This window comes from Cricetulus griseus, chromosome 3 (assembly GCF_003668045.3).
Source record: "Cricetulus griseus strain 17A/GY chromosome 3, alternate assembly CriGri-PICRH-1.0, whole genome shotgun sequence".
Taxonomy (NCBI): domain Eukaryota; kingdom Metazoa; phylum Chordata; class Mammalia; order Rodentia; family Cricetidae; genus Cricetulus; species Cricetulus griseus.
In genome coordinates, this window is record NC_048596.1 from 66,885,354 (window position 1) to 66,900,677 (window position 15,324).

The 15,324-nt window shown below is 44.3% G+C and overlaps 1 protein-coding gene across 4 annotated transcripts in view; it reads left to right on the forward strand.

Annotated features, from left to right (window-relative positions):
• Positions 1–15,324, forward strand: part of Adam12 (ADAM metallopeptidase domain 12) — a 315,670-nt gene that overhangs the window by 218,460 nt on the left and 81,886 nt on the right. For all 4 annotated transcript variants that reach the window (XM_027409112.2, XM_035442147.1, XM_027409111.2 and 1 more), the window contains 3 exons: positions 2,365–2,548; positions 9,997–10,062; positions 11,223–11,294. In XM_027409112.2, the coding sequence (XP_027264913.1) occupies positions 2,365–2,548; positions 9,997–10,062; positions 11,223–11,294 (322 nt within the window). The remainder of the gene's footprint in view (positions 1–2,364; positions 2,549–9,996; positions 10,063–11,222; positions 11,295–15,324) is intronic.

Below are 15,324 nucleotides of genomic sequence, written 5' to 3' on the forward strand. Positions count from 1 at the left end.
TACTGTGTTGGAGTTGGTCTGTGACTTTGGATGTAAAAGTATTTGTTTTATGAAATGGGATCAGCCTGCCTTTGGGACCTATATTTAGAATTGTGTTTTCTTTTGATGGATGGTTCTCTTGGTCAGTATGAAGTGACATTCTTTATCTCCTCTGAGGAGAAGTATCTTCAGTCTATCCTGTCAGATACTAGGGTAACAATGTCTGCTTCTCCTTAGTTCCATTTGCTTGGGATACTTTTTTCCATCCATTCACCTTTAGGTAATGTTTGGTTTTGGCCATAAAGTGCGTTTCTTGATGCAAAACAAGAACTCTGTTCTCTAATCTGGTCTTCTAGTCTGTGGCTCTGGATGGGATAATTGAGATGATCCATAAACAGGGCTGTTACTGACAGGTGTGTGTATATCCCCATCATTCTTTGTTGATTTACAGTGTTTGGGGATTTCTCAGTATTCTTTTGTTTAATTTCTTTTTAAGTATCATTTATTTTTTTCCTCCTTTAGCCTCTTGAGTGTGTTTATCTTTCTCTTCAGTTCCAAGGATTCCCTGCAGTGAAGCGTTCTCTGCAGGAGTGATTTGATGGCCATGGATTCCTTTTGCCTGCCTTTATCATGGAAAGTTTTCTTCCACCTTCAGTTATGATAGATAGTTCTGCAGGTGATATTAAGCTGGGTTGGCAGTTGTGGTCTTTCAGATTTTCAAATACCTTACCTCAAGCCCTTGGTGCTTTTAAGGTTTTGATTGAAAAGCCAGCAGTTGTTCCGATGGCCTTGTCTTTCCTTGTAGCCTGGTCCTTCTCTTTGGAACCTTTCAGTGGACTTCCCTTGTTCTGTACATTCTGTTTTGAAAGTGTAATATGACACAGGAAGCCTCTTCTCCAGTCTTGTCTGTTTGGTGTTCTGTGTCCCTCTTGGATCTGGGTCAGCTTCTCTCTCCCTAGATTTGGAGGTTTTCTTCTGTGCTTATTTTCTTCTGTGAAATAGTTTCATCTTTTGCTTGAAAATCTTCTCCTTCTTCTTCTGTGTCCATGATTTGTAATTTTTGCCATTTTGTTGTGCATGTTCCATCCATACATTTTAAAAAATCTGTTATTGATGCTGCTGGACTGATCCACTTGTCTATTTTGTTTTCACACTGGCTATTCTATCATGTTACATTCTGTTGGCGAGGCTTTACACTGAACTTTTTACTTTATCTACTGTGGTTTTCATTTCCATCTTCATGTCCATTGACTTTTCTTCAGTATCTCTTTTCTTTCTCTTTCCATATCATGAATTGACTTCCTTGTTTAGTAAACTGTTTGTGCTCTCTTGGAAATTACTTGTGTCCTCCACAAGTTGTTTGAACATATGTGTAATCATCCCTTTAAATTTTGTGACTAGAACTTCATTTGAGTCCTTTTCATCAGGAGCCATAACTATGGATTGGTTGGTTTGGGAGAAGACACACAGTCCTGATACGTCATGTTACTTCTCTCTTTGTACTTGGATCTGCTCATGTGAGGCTAGATGGTTGGTTAAGAATTTTTGTCCTTGTTTTCAGGTCAGCTCTCTTCTTTTAGTGGAGGGGTTTATACTTCAAAAGAGTCTTGGTGGGTGAGCTTTGCCTCCATCAGACTGGCATTACAGACACCAGGATCTATCTCAAGTCCATCCCTGAGGCTTGATACTAACTGTAGGAATAGTCACTACCCAGCAGTTGACCTGCTCTGGCAATAGAGTAGCAGGAGGCTACAAAACAGACGCTTGTTAAATACTAACTGTTTTAGGGAGTAAAGGAGCCCAGATAGTACCATCTATACTAATATGTCAGTCATTGTGAGTATGAGTGGAAGTAAAAATAAGAGAAGTGAGTGGTTATGATTCTGTTGCTAGATGAGAACCAGAGAAAAAGAATATGCAGAAGAGTAGGAATGCATAAAGAATACATACATAGAGGATCAGTAGGAATAATAGAGGTGAGCGGGGGGAAGGGAGGGATATTTAACATAATGAGATAAAGATATAAACCCTTTTACCATAAGCCATGCCAACCTCCCAGCTAACGGGGACGTAGCAATTGGAGGAAAGGGAATAGGGAAAGAGAAAAGAAAGAGAGAAATTGATGTAAGCAGTGGGGAATGGTGCTGGTCTACTACACTGGCTGGGGTATTATATAGATAAGTCCAATCTCCAGGGACCAACACTGTCTTCTGGCCTCCTCAGGCCCCCACATACATGCAGCACACACATCATACACACACGCCCCAACACCCACACACAACAGAGAGATAAGTAAAAGTAAAAATAAATCTTTTTTTAAAATCTATCTTTACCTTTAAAAAAACTGTCCTTTAAAAATTAATATTTGTTTTACCTTTTCAACAGGGGACTTATTGTGTTTGAGAATAAAACCTACATCTTAGAACCGATGAAAAACACCACCGACAGATACAAACTGGTCCCCGCTGAGAACATGAAGAACACCCAGGGATTGTGTGGGTCACATCATAACCAGTCCAGCCTCACCGTGGATGTCTCCCCTGAACCCTCTCAAATGTGGTCCAGAAGGGTAAGAGGGAATCCCAAGTTCATGGTTCTTGAGCTGAGGGCTGAAAGAAGGGACCTGCAGGGCTAGGAGGTCTGGAGCAACCTTGCTGCTGAATGCAGTGTGTATGGAATGATCCCCATTCCTCAGGAGGCAGGGGATGTCCTGGGAAGAGTATGGCCACAAACTCGAACCCCTGCCTCTTCCCTGCACATGTGATCATCAGACTCATTAACATGTGATGAGTTAAGTCTCATCATCAGTGTCAAGGAGTGGCAAAGTCACCATGGGCATGGACAGCAGGGTGAAGCCAGCAAAGCAAGCATGGGTCCCCCACCCTTTCTTGTTCTCCATATTGTGGTGTCATCACCCCTGGTCTGTTCCACAGTTTGGGATCTCAGAACTGGGTATAGAAAATAAACCACCTTTACCCACCTGCATGTGCAGAGAGCCTCTGAGCCTTCTCTGGTGGTTTTACTAAAGCCCTGGTTATTCTTAGGCCATGCTGTGTGTTTGTCCTTGCCCTCCAGGACGGTGCAGCAGCCTGCCTTTTCCGAACTCCTGCCATCACTCTTTTTGCTGCAGCATGGGAGTTGTCAACAGAGTCTGTGCTATAAGCTGACTCTCCTCACCCACATTTCCTATAATACCCTGGAACAACTCTGCCCTGAGGTACCTGCTCATGGCCATTCATACAAGCTGTACAGGCCCAGTGGAGCTTTGCTGGCAAGGAGCAAAGGGTCTTTTCCACCACTAGGCTATAACCAGAGATGAAAGCATCACCTTTTTCTGTCTGTTTTGTTTTGTTTGGGGGGTAAGGGGGTGTGTATGTGTGTTTTTCCTATTCTTCACTTGAGAAGAAGTATCTAAACAAATCAAATGTATGATGTTCCCTCTGTTAACATTTGATTGTCAAGGATGGCAAGAGTGACATGTTCTTTACATCCCTCAACACATTTTGTCTTTCCCATCTTTAGTTAATAGTAACCTAACTTTGAGCTAACAATATACCTCACCATCAACATTCCATAAAGGTTATTCTTGGTGCATCTTAGTCTTTCATTTCTTTCCTTCTTTCTTTCATCCTTCTTTCCTTCCTTCCTTCCCTTCTTTCTTGGTTTCTTTCTTTCCTTCCTTCCTTCTTTGTTTCTTTCTTTCCTTCGTTTTGCTTTCCAACAGTACTTGAAATTGAACCCGAGCCTAACACATGCTAGGTCAATGCATCACAACATGTACTACCCCCAAACTACCTCTCCCCATCTAAATCCTCTAAGTTTAAACAAGAGTTATGTTCAGTTTGCCCCCTCCCTGCATTCCCTTTATGCCTGTGCAGAGTGTCTGTTCCCCTAGACTGCTCTAAACCACCCAGCTCTGGACTTTTCCCCATCCATCCAGATACTCTGTCATGATATCCAAAGCCCTTTCTCCTATGATGATTCCCAAGATTGTCCATGAACAATGCTCAAAACGTTTGTTTTTCTGCCTCCTCAGAGAAAGACGAGCTCCCCCTTTACACGCTGTTGCTTATCTTGGCATTGCTGCTTAAGAAATAGGGATGGGGAGAAGGGAAAGGGACAAGATCTCCTAAGCTAATGGGGAGCATGGGGGAGGGAATTAGAAGAAAGAAAGGGGGAGAAGAAGAGGAAGAGGAGGACATGAGAGAACAGGAAGATCTAGTCAGGGGAAGAATAGAGGAGAGCAAGAAAAGAGAAACCATCATAAAGGAAGCCATTATAGGTTTAAAGAGAATTCTGGCACTAGGGAAATGTCCAGAGATCTTCAAAGTTGACTCCAACTAACAATCTAAGCAATAGTCGAGAGGCTACCTTAAATATCCTTTTCCGATAATGAGATTGGTGACTACCTTATATGCCATCCAGTAGCTGATGGAAGCAGACACAGACACCCGCAGCTAAACACTGTGCTGAACTCTGGAATCCAGTTGCAGAGAGGAAGAAGTGATGAGCAAAAGGGACAAGACCAGGCTGGAGAAACCCATAGAAACAGCTGACCTGAACAAAGGGGGAGCTCATGGACTCCAGACTGATAGCTGGGAAACCAGACCCCCTGAAGGAGGAAGTCAGTTTGGAGGTCTGGACAATCTATGGGGCCACTGGTAGTGGATCAGTATTTACCCCTAGTACACAAATGAACTTTGGGAGCCTACTCCATATAGAGGGATACTCTCTCAGCCTAGACACACGGGTGAGGGTCTAGGCCCTGCTCCAAATGCTATGACAGACTTTGAAGATCCCCATGGAAGGTCTCACCCTCCCTGGAGAGCAGAAAGGGGTTGGGATAGGGGGTCGGTGGGGGGCAAGGGAGGAGGGAAGGGAGAGGGAACTGAGATTGACATGTAAAAGAAGCTTGTTTCTAATTTAAATTTTAAAAAGAAAAAAAAAGAAATAGGGATGGGAGTCTATCTGAATTTCAGATCTAAAACCACCCAGAAATGCCAGGGGTGGTGGTGCACCCCTATAATCCTAGCACTTTGGAGGGTTGAGGTAGAGATGAAGAGTTCACAGGCATTCTCATTACATAGCCAGTTCATAGGATCCTATTTCCAAATAACTAAATGAGGCTAGAGAAATAGCTCAGTCAACCAAGTGAATGTATGTACACCTGAGTTCAATCCCCAGAACCTATATTAATAACTTTCTTTAAAAGCCAGATGTGCTGATGCTATTTTGTAATCCCAGCTCTGGGAAGATGGAGACAGGATGATCTCTGGGGCTCCCTGGCCAGCCAGTCTAGACTACTTGGCAAGTTCAGTGAAAATTTCTGTCCCAAATAAAGCAAAACAAACAAAAATAAACTAACCAACCAACAACAGCAAACCTGTGAATGATGTCCTGAGGAGGAACACTTGAAGCTGCCCTCTGGCCTCCACACATGCACCTACACACACGTGCACACACACACACACACACACACACACACACACACACACACACACACACACAGAGGAGTGGGGAGAGTCAGAGAGAGGGAAGGGAAGGGACAAGGAGGAGGGAAGGAAAGGAGAGAGAGAAAGAACAATGTCCCAGCAGCAGCAGCAGCATTTCAGCTCTGGAAGGATCCCTCTTGCTCCCCTCCCCTTCCCCACCTCTCTTGAGTGACAGACTTAAGAGCTGGCATCAGAGGCAGCCTCTCTAGTCCCTCTCCTGTTTATTTCACTCTTCAAACATGCCTGCTTTCGAGTCCAGACCCCAGCTAGGATGTGACTGAGCCAAGCTTCACCCATCATAAACAAGTCGAACATTTGCATTTTGTTTTCCAGGCTCTTGGCTTTGAGTACCTGGTTGAATGCCTGTTACCCACATTGCATGATTTATAACTTGACAGTTTAAATGATGCTCAAATGCGCTCCCATCTCATTTAGAAGTACAAACTTGGTCTGTACTTGCTGCTGACCGTATTTTAATTCCCTGAGCATACACAGCTCTCCAGACCCATGATTGGCACCATCATTTCCAGTCACACTGACATGGAGAGAAATGAGAAAGCCTGCCTAATGACACTATTTTGCTAATATGGGAACGTAAATGAACCTTTAAATGGGAAAGGGAAAGAAAGCATGGCTGCCAGCACCGTTTACCTCAACATCCACTGTTGCTCTGAAATTTCTTGTGATGGTCTTACACAAGGGAAAGAACTTGCCCTAAACTTTGAGCAGATAACGAAGACAGTACCAAAAAACCCTAATATTCAAATAAGCAGAATACTTGGGAGTTCCGGGCACCTAAATCATTTTGGAGAGCTTCCGTGGTGAATGCGCAGAGCAAAGATTCAAGTTGTATGCCCATCACTTGCCTCACTGTGCTGCAATTTATTCTATACTCTTTTTAAAAAAAATCAATGTAACTGCAGATAATTAATCTTTTTTATGCAATGCTCCAAGCACAATTGCTCTTCTCCAGCATTTTCCTGACCCCCCCCCCCAATGTTAACTATCTCGGCTGCTCTAGATGTTTGCATTTTTCTTCACAGAGCACCAGGAATCCATCTGATCTAGGTGGTCATGCTGGCTATCATATAAAGCTGAGCTGTATGTCACTTTTACAAGGCTCTGTATTAGATTGTAGTGAGAGCCTCATTTGCTTCTGGAAGGCAGGAGTGTCATGGTTTTCTCTCTGGGGATTTTTTTAAGTCCAGCCTAACCTATCTTGGTACTCAGTTCACCTGCCTGGACTCCATCTCTCTCTGTGGTCTGTGTCTGCAAGAATGGAAAGGGAGAACTGGAGATATAGCTCAGTTTGTAAGGCGCTTGCCTCACACACATGTGGCTTCAAGTGCTATCCCTGGCATTGCATAAACTGTATATGGTGGTGCATGCCTGTGATCCCAGCACTCTAGAGGTGGAGGCAGGAAGATCATGAGTTCAAGGTCAGCCTCAACTCCATAATAAGTTAGAGGCCAGCCTGGGCTGCATGAGACCTCATCTCAAAACAAACAAACAAAAAGATTAGAAAGGGGTTTTTAGCAGCCACCTTAGTAAGCTTTGTGAGAGACAAAGGCTAAATAAATCTTCTAATAAGAGAATCAAGCCATACAACCCCATAGCAGAGAAAGGAATTTCTTCATTAAGGCAGTGAGTGGCCTTGGTCTTATCTGTCCCTATATTTCCAGTACCTAACCCATCATGTGGCAAACGGCAGGCACCCAGAAGACACTGCAGGATGAGCAAATGTCTGTCAATGGTCTGACCATAGGAAGACAGTATTGCTGTGGAAACCCGTTGGTACTCTGGTCTCCCCTTGCTTTCCTTGATTGCGTTAAGCTCTCTGTGCCAGACATCACAGCAAGCTCTTCGGAGGGTACTCAGCCTCTGGGCACTTGGCTGGGTTGACTTTCAGAGGTCTAGGAACTAGTTCCCCCTCTGGTACCTTGTCTCCAACTCCATCCCCACCTTGGAATTGAAACTGTTGGTCCCTTCTCAGAGCTTTTGTTCACAACCCTGCAGAATGAAAATTCAGTCAAACAAGCACTTTCAAATGTTGCTGCCCATATCACAAATTTAAAGTATATATTTTTAAAACTGGACAGCCTAGATAGGTAAAGATCACGTGGAGGTAATTTAAGCCTCTCCTTCAGGGAGCTGGCCACTCCCCTGTGGCTTTTCATTATGATGTGGTTAAACTTCTCTCTGAGCTTGCAATTCTCTGAATTCATGAGAAAATGTGGATTTCTCTGAAAACTGCAGAGACAGGAAAATTGTGTTCGTGTGTTTGTTTTCATTATCTGGGATTGTATGTTTTCTAAATGATGGTCCAAGGCCAGTTGGAAATGTCCTCTGGTCATAGATTTCACCCTCTGCAGTCTGAAAAGTGTAAATGCCTAAGCAACTAGCGCTTTTGTGATGAGTTTTTCATGAGAGATTAATTTATTTCTTCATTTCCACAACCATGTTTTTGTCTGCATAATTAGCTGAATTTGTTCATGGTTGAACAGGGCTTTGTAGGGGGTGGGGAGGGAAGGGAGAAAGAAATTGATTCCTGGGAGCTAGAGAGATAGCTCAACCAGTAAAGTTCATTCTGTTCTGGGTTCAGATCCCCCAGCACCCATGTACAGAGCCAGATGCAACAAGTATGCACCTGCCACCCCAGCACTGCTGGGTCCCGGAGACTGACTGAAATGATCATCTCCCAGTTCCCTGAGAGACCATGTCTCAAAAAAAAAAAAAAAATCAAGGTAGAGAGGGTTAGAGGAAGACACTTGCCAGCAACCTCTGGCATCCACACGAATGCATATACATGTGTGTGCATGCACACACACTCCTACAGAAGCACACATACAAACATACACATGCATACATACATACAAACATACACATGCATACATGTGTACACCATGGGGTTGGGGGAGAGAAAGTGTAAGGAGATTTCTACTTCTTTGGCCCTCGGAGGTAAGGAAAAAGCACAAGACACTCTCGTTTCCAGAAGTGTCTCATTTTGAGCACACACGGGGGCTGACTTTCTGCCTCTCTGCGTTCCCAGTTATCACCATGAAGCCTGCCTGCACATACAGTTACCACGCCTGACGGTTTCCCCTTGCAGCACTGTAAAAGCGTGAGAAATTATACCTTTCATGGTACTTTATTTTCCTTCCTCCATGAGGTTTCCAGATTTCTTCAGGGACACCTAAATTCATGAATCAGCACAGCTGGGCAGCAAGCGGGAACACCACTATAATACAAACATTTTTCTTGTAAAAATCTGTTTGGAAGATTCTGGCCTGGTGGAGATTTGTTTTATGAAAGATGTTTCCCTGCGGATTATGTGACTGGAAACCTGATTCAAAGCATGCCTTCATCCCTTTTGCTTTTGTCTGGACAAGTGCTTGTAACACTGAGTTTTCTACTGAAGCCCTGTATGAGACTTAAGTCATAAACCAGCAATTTCAGTTGGGGAGGACCAGAGACAAATCAACCCCCACTTCCTCCAAAGTGTGTTATTGCAGAAACAGAAGGCTTTGCTTTTTTTGTTTTCAGTGTTTGATTTTGGAGACCACCCTCCACGAATTGGTTTATTTCCCCTAAAAAATGCCTTTGGGATCCTCCCAGTAATTTACAGAAGAGTGTAAACGGTTTCTGAGGAAGCCTGATTACAATGTAACCTGCCCCAGAGGCCATCTTGTTTGGATCTGTATCTCTACTGCTGAGTGTCCCTGATACAGTTTCCTGCACCCTGATACAGTTTCCATATTCTTCTCAGACTCTCCACTCTTGCCAATCCCAACCCTCCCATGTCATATTTTTAAAAATATTCTTGCTTCCTGGTCTCTCAACTGGTCCTTTGTCCTTTGTCTCATTGCCTTCTGCTCTTCAGCCCAGTCTTCCACTGCTTCAAACTAGATGTTTAAATGATTGGCCACAAACATCCATTCCCCAGAAAGAACTCAGCATTTTCCCAGAGGGAACACACATTTCTCTACAAACTGTATTCTCCTCCACTCTCCTCCAATTGTGGAGCAGATATACATAGGCCATAAAAGCCCAAGTGATAGGCTGTACTCCAGTGTGCCTTCAGTGATCTTCACATCCTCGGGTAGTCTGTAACAACAAGCTTTTGGCTAACTCTGGTTCTAGAATGTTCTTTGGAGTTGTTTAGGTGCTCGTTTTTTGTCTAAAAATGACCTTGACTTGTTTTGAACCCACAATCAATGATTCAGTGAGAATGTTACACTCCTTTTTAGGATTTCCCACATGAAAGCAGAAATGAGATCACCCCTGTTGAAGCTTCCCAAAAAGATCACTGGGACTGGGAATCAGTTTCTGGGTGGCACACAGCCACAAAGCCCATAGGAGGAAGAGTCTGCCCTGCAAATATTATCATTGTTGTCTTGTTTGTTTTTATTTTTTGAGAGACATGAACAATGTCCTGGAAACCCCAGGGAAGTATTAAGGCAAACAAAACTCTCTCTCTCTCTCTCTCTCTCTCTCTCTCTCTCTCTCTCTCTCTCTCTCTCGGCAGCATAAAAGAGAGACCCTTAAGATGACCAAGTATGTGGAGCTGGTTATTGTGGCAGACAACCGAGAGGTAAGGACCTGAAAAACGTCTCAGGACAGTTTGTTTCAAAAGGAAATAAGAGGAGGTGCTTAGCCAGTTAGGACTAGCTTTGCCTCCTTTGTTGGTGTGTTCTTGAAAACCTTGGAGACAAGCATTAAAATTGTGCCTTTCCACTCTGAGGAAGCACAGACTACTTAATGTGTATCTAATATAACAAAATAATTGCAGTGTACCCCTTCCCCAAAAAAATACAAGTATTTCTCTGTAGCTAAGCTCTCTAAGTAAGGGAAATTATCTAGAGCGAGTGATGGATGACCTTAAATTACATTCTGACAATTTGGGAAAAGTTTGGTTTGTCTTCATCTGAATGAATGAATGAATGAATGAATGAATGAATGAACGAATGAACGAGTGCTATACAGACATGGTAGAGGAATCCTCCCCTCTTGTGATATAGCTCTGTCCTGTTGATTTTTTTTCTTTCATTTCATTGTGAATCAATTTTCTTTAGATTATCTTTCCTATGGTTTCTTACCATCCCATTAACATGTTATAAATTGGTGACATTTTTCTCCTAACCTCATTCAACATGCATGAGTGAAACCAGCTTGACAATTTCTCAGAAAACTCTTCCCATTCTGGAAGGTCAACTTAGAGGAGAGAATGGGGAATTTGCTAATTTTTTTTCCATCCTCTTTCTTGGACATGTTGCCATGAGCTTTTCTTGCTTCTCATATTTAATGTTTAAAAACAAATCTAAAGGAAATTTCTCAGGAAGTTAAAAATCAAGCTGATGATATGAAAAGTGGCCTTGGACAGCCTTCCCATTGTCCATTTTCTCTTTGCCAAAACATGTCCCTGCCTCCATCATTTCTGAGGCTGAAAGAATTGCAGAGGTTACCGTATGGGTCTTTGGCTTGAGGACCTGCATTGAAGGGAATTGCAGGGACTCCCCAGCTGGGGAAACTATCTGGCCTGATGTGAGCTTCTGCATTGTAAATGTGAAGACTCCCCAACACACACACACACACACACACACACACACACACACACACACACACACACACACACACACACACACACAGTTCAGGGTATCTCCGGAGCCCAAGACTTCACATCTCAGGATCTGGGAATAAGAATCCAGGTTGATATTCTTATTGTTACTAATGCTGGCATTTCAAATGGTTAAGTTTCAGAGGCAAGGAAAAGATCTGGAGAAAGTTAAGCAGCGGTTAATAGAGATTGCTAATCACGTTGATAAGGTAAGTTCCTTTACAGGTAATTAAATCTCTCAAATCATGTCAATGCTTGGAAATGAGATTGGGACAATTACGTGCTCTTCCTGTGACTGAGCATCGAGACCAAGATCTGCCTCTGGATCCTCTGCTGGTCCTGGTGTCCAGTACTCTGAGCTGGTATCCAGGTCCTGGGCAACTTACGGGACTCCAGCCCTAGCTAGTCTGGACTGTGGAGGCCTCAGGGACTCAGCTTCCTCTAGGATCTTGTCTTGCTGGGAAGTGTTCTAGCCTAAGAGAATTCTGGACAATGCATTAGATGGAATCCCATTAGAAGGATGCATTGAACCTTTGGGAATTTGGTAGCCAGGCCTCTTCTCTGCTCTCCAGTGTGAAGTTCACAATGTACCAATGTGGACTAGAGGGTAGACTCTACAAGCTCCACTATCAGAAACCAAAAGCAGACTTCTGGCTCAATCACCATGTTAGATTTTTAAAAAACAAAAAAACAAAACAACAGTATGACAGATACCTGTAAGAAAAACTGTAGAGGACGGAATGTTTATTTCACCTTGTGACTTTGGGAGTTTTAGGCTGAAGTCTGCTGACTCCAAGGCTCTGGAGCATGATTGCAGAGTGGACATGGTGCAACAGGGTTGCTCAACTTGTGGTGGCCAGGGAGCAGAGAGAGTCAAGGAGTGGCCCCCAAGTATATCTTTTCAGGACACACCCTTGTAATCCTTAAACTAGGTTCCACCTCCCAGTAATAGCACTCTAGTATTATTCCAGTCAAACAGCAATCATTTGATTAGGTCCGAGTCTTCAGGATCCAATCACACCTCAATAATCAAAACTATTTTTGGAAGCATTTTGGAGAGCACTTCCTGTCAGAACAACTGCTATCTGAAGTCCCTCACTGAGAACCGGGGGTACCCCACCACTACTTTCACAAGACGATTTCTGGGAGAAGAGTCTCTGGCAATCTGATTCCTTCTAAAACCTTCTGGCATGAAAGTGGGGGTTCTGTCTGTCTAAAGCACCCTGCTCCCAGTGGCGTCCTGCAGGACAGAATCTGGACTGTGCGGGGTTGATGGCTCTCATTGGAAGCAAGGCTTCTCTCAATGGCTTATACATCAGTGCTGGGGGTAGGGGCTTCCAAAGACCTTTCTGACTTCTTGTTTGCTGGCAAAGGTGAGGGTTTTCAGTTGTCCCCTAGAGTCTCACATTCTGTGTGGCTGGCAGCTCCAGGGCCCAAAGCCAGGAACTCACCTGGTATAGGGCTGCACTATATATACCACTGGTGGTGAGAAGGCTGAAGCAGAGACAAAGTTGGGCTTCTCAGTAGTCATGCATCTCCTGCCTGTGACAGAGAAAGGAGGGCCTGGATGTAGCTGAGCCTTTCACAGCCAGGCTTTTCCAACATAGCCACCTTTCACACAGAGCAGTTTGGAAGGGGCTCCTCTCTGCGTCTTTTGTTTCGAGCAATCCTGTTCTGTCCAATTTGAATTTTCAACCCTTTCATAAAGAGGAAGGCAAAAGTCTCTGCATAAATTCATCTTTATCCTACAAGTTCTTGGATAACACGGGGTCCTGGGTTCTGTGCATCAAATCAGATATAATCGCTGTGTTTGCAGTCACAGCAGACCCATAGCAGGTAGACATATAAACCCTTCATCCTGCACCCAAGTGATAGCCCCACAACAATGCTGTAAGCAGAGGTCTCTGGAGTTACAGACGAGAGCTACTCACTTCCTCAGAAGATAGGGACAAGAGTCATTGCAGTCGGGACAGTGATCTTGCAAGGTGTGGAGAGTGGGTGAGGGAGTGCCCTCAGAGTAGGGAAGGGCTTGGTCTGCTCCCAACACTTATAGATACAGTGAGCAGCTCCTTGTGATTACAAAGCATGGGCACGTGTTGATGTGTGCTTGTGTTTGTGCATGCACACGTGTGTGTTCATGAGGGCTCGTGGGCATTCCTGATTGTGCTTGTGTGTGAACAGGGTCACACAGCCCAAGGACCCAGTTCTTTCTTCAGACCCCTTTTTGTCAGACCCTTGAGGCAAGCTGAACTTTGGAGTAATGCATGGCTTTAAAATGTTACAGTGGTAACTGCTCACACATTACTGTGTACCCTAAAGTCAAGGGATGAAAGAGAAACCTGGTTAGTGGACCAGTCCTTTTGGAGAAGGGAGGTAAAATGTGGATCCTGAGAAATATGTCAAGCATAGCACAAGAATTAAAGCTGGGTCTCAGGGACTAGGGATATAGCCCAGTAGGTGGAGTGCTCACCTTCTGGGTACGAAGAGAAGTCCCATCCCCAGCACCACATAAACTGGGCATGGTGGAGCTTGCCTGTATTAGAGTCCTTGGAAGGTAGAGACAGGAAATCAGAAGTCCAAGGTCACCCTCACCTACATGGCAAGTTGGAGGCTAGCACCAGCTACCCGAGACTTGTCCAAGAAAGAAAAGCAGGACCACAATCAGACTGGGGCATTAGAATTCCCTGGGGCATTTTGTTTGTTCATGGGATTACTCTTTTAAATACTGCTTCCTAAATCTCGGACTTCCTAAGATGGTTGACTTTGGTGGAACTTGGCACAGATCCATGCAGAGTTCTCCTTAAAACAGGTGACAGAGAGTGAAAGGCTTGGATAGTTAAGAGGCCAAGGCAGCACCCTAACCTCACCAAGGCAGATTCATCTGGAAGCCCTCCATCGCGCCTAAGGAGTGAAAGAGCTCATCCCAGGCCTCAGAAGTAAAAGGAAGTGATGGACTACACTAACAGCTAACTAGAAATGGCTGAGACCCCCATTTTAATAAGTGGTATATCTGGCCCTCTGCTTTTATCTGTCTTTACATATTATTCTAGGTTCTATCTTGCTGTATTTCACAAAACTGAAAATGAGCAATTGGGAGTTTGTTAATGGCTCATGCTGGTCATTAAAGAACAGTATGCCTCTAGAAGCCCTGGTGGGCTCCTTCAAGTGTGCCAGCCTGGATAAAGGGAGAGCAGAGCCAATTCACTAAGCATATAGACATGTTTAGCCCTGGTATTCTTGCCCACCCTTCAACAGCTCCTAGAGACCCTGGAGAGAAAACTCAGGCTCCTGGGGCAACTCTGTGCACAGCTGTTGGCTGATGGCTCCAGGCAACATCAGACTTCCCAATTTCAGTTTTGCAACTACACTCAAGGGAGCATCTCAGCCCAAAACTCACTTACTGTATCAGTGGCCACTTCCTCATTTGCTGACATCTTGGCTTGATTGGGCATTCTAAATTAATAACTATTGAGCTGTACTGGCTTGAAAAAAGAGAAATCCCCAGACTGGGAGACAGAGAAGTGACTCAGAGACAAAGGTGAGGTTCTAAAAAGGGGTCAGAAAATCACAGATGACAGAAACAGAATGTGTGTCTGACGGACCTGCTGAAGTTATTGTTCCTGGGTCGTGATTACATTGCAGCAGAAGCAGCAGAGTGAACATCTGGACACTGAAGACTTGCATCTTGAAGCCATCACTCCAACCCAAACTTCTTAAGCTGTGACTTCAGCTCCAAGCCTCAGTGGCCATCTGAGGGACACTGAATTTCTTCAGCCTTCTTCACTCATATGACCACCCTCTTTTCCTCCTCCTATGCCAGTTGCCTGAAGAATGCAAGCTCTCCTGAGACCCTAGAGAATCTTACCTCCCTTGTTTCTTATCCACTCCTTCCAGAAAACTTTGACCCCTCCAGCACAGCATTCCTTGGACTTCCTGTTGATGCTATTGTTCCGTGAGATACCATATCAGTTAACTGGATTCATGGTAGCACCTCCTGTGCCTAAAGCCTTGTGCTGACCTCTGAGCAGCTGAGCCAGGGCAAAGCCATCCTACTCTTTGTTTTCTCTGCTTGTGGCATGTTCCTGCCCACAGCAAGAACTGATAGCAAACAGTTGTAGCTGTTGTTTAATAGGAGAATCACTCATCTGTGTCTCTAACTGTGTTTACATATGTTCTGGGATCCCTGAGCCAGGCAGGCAGATGCCAAGCTCTATTTGCCCTATGTAGGTCCATGAGCTT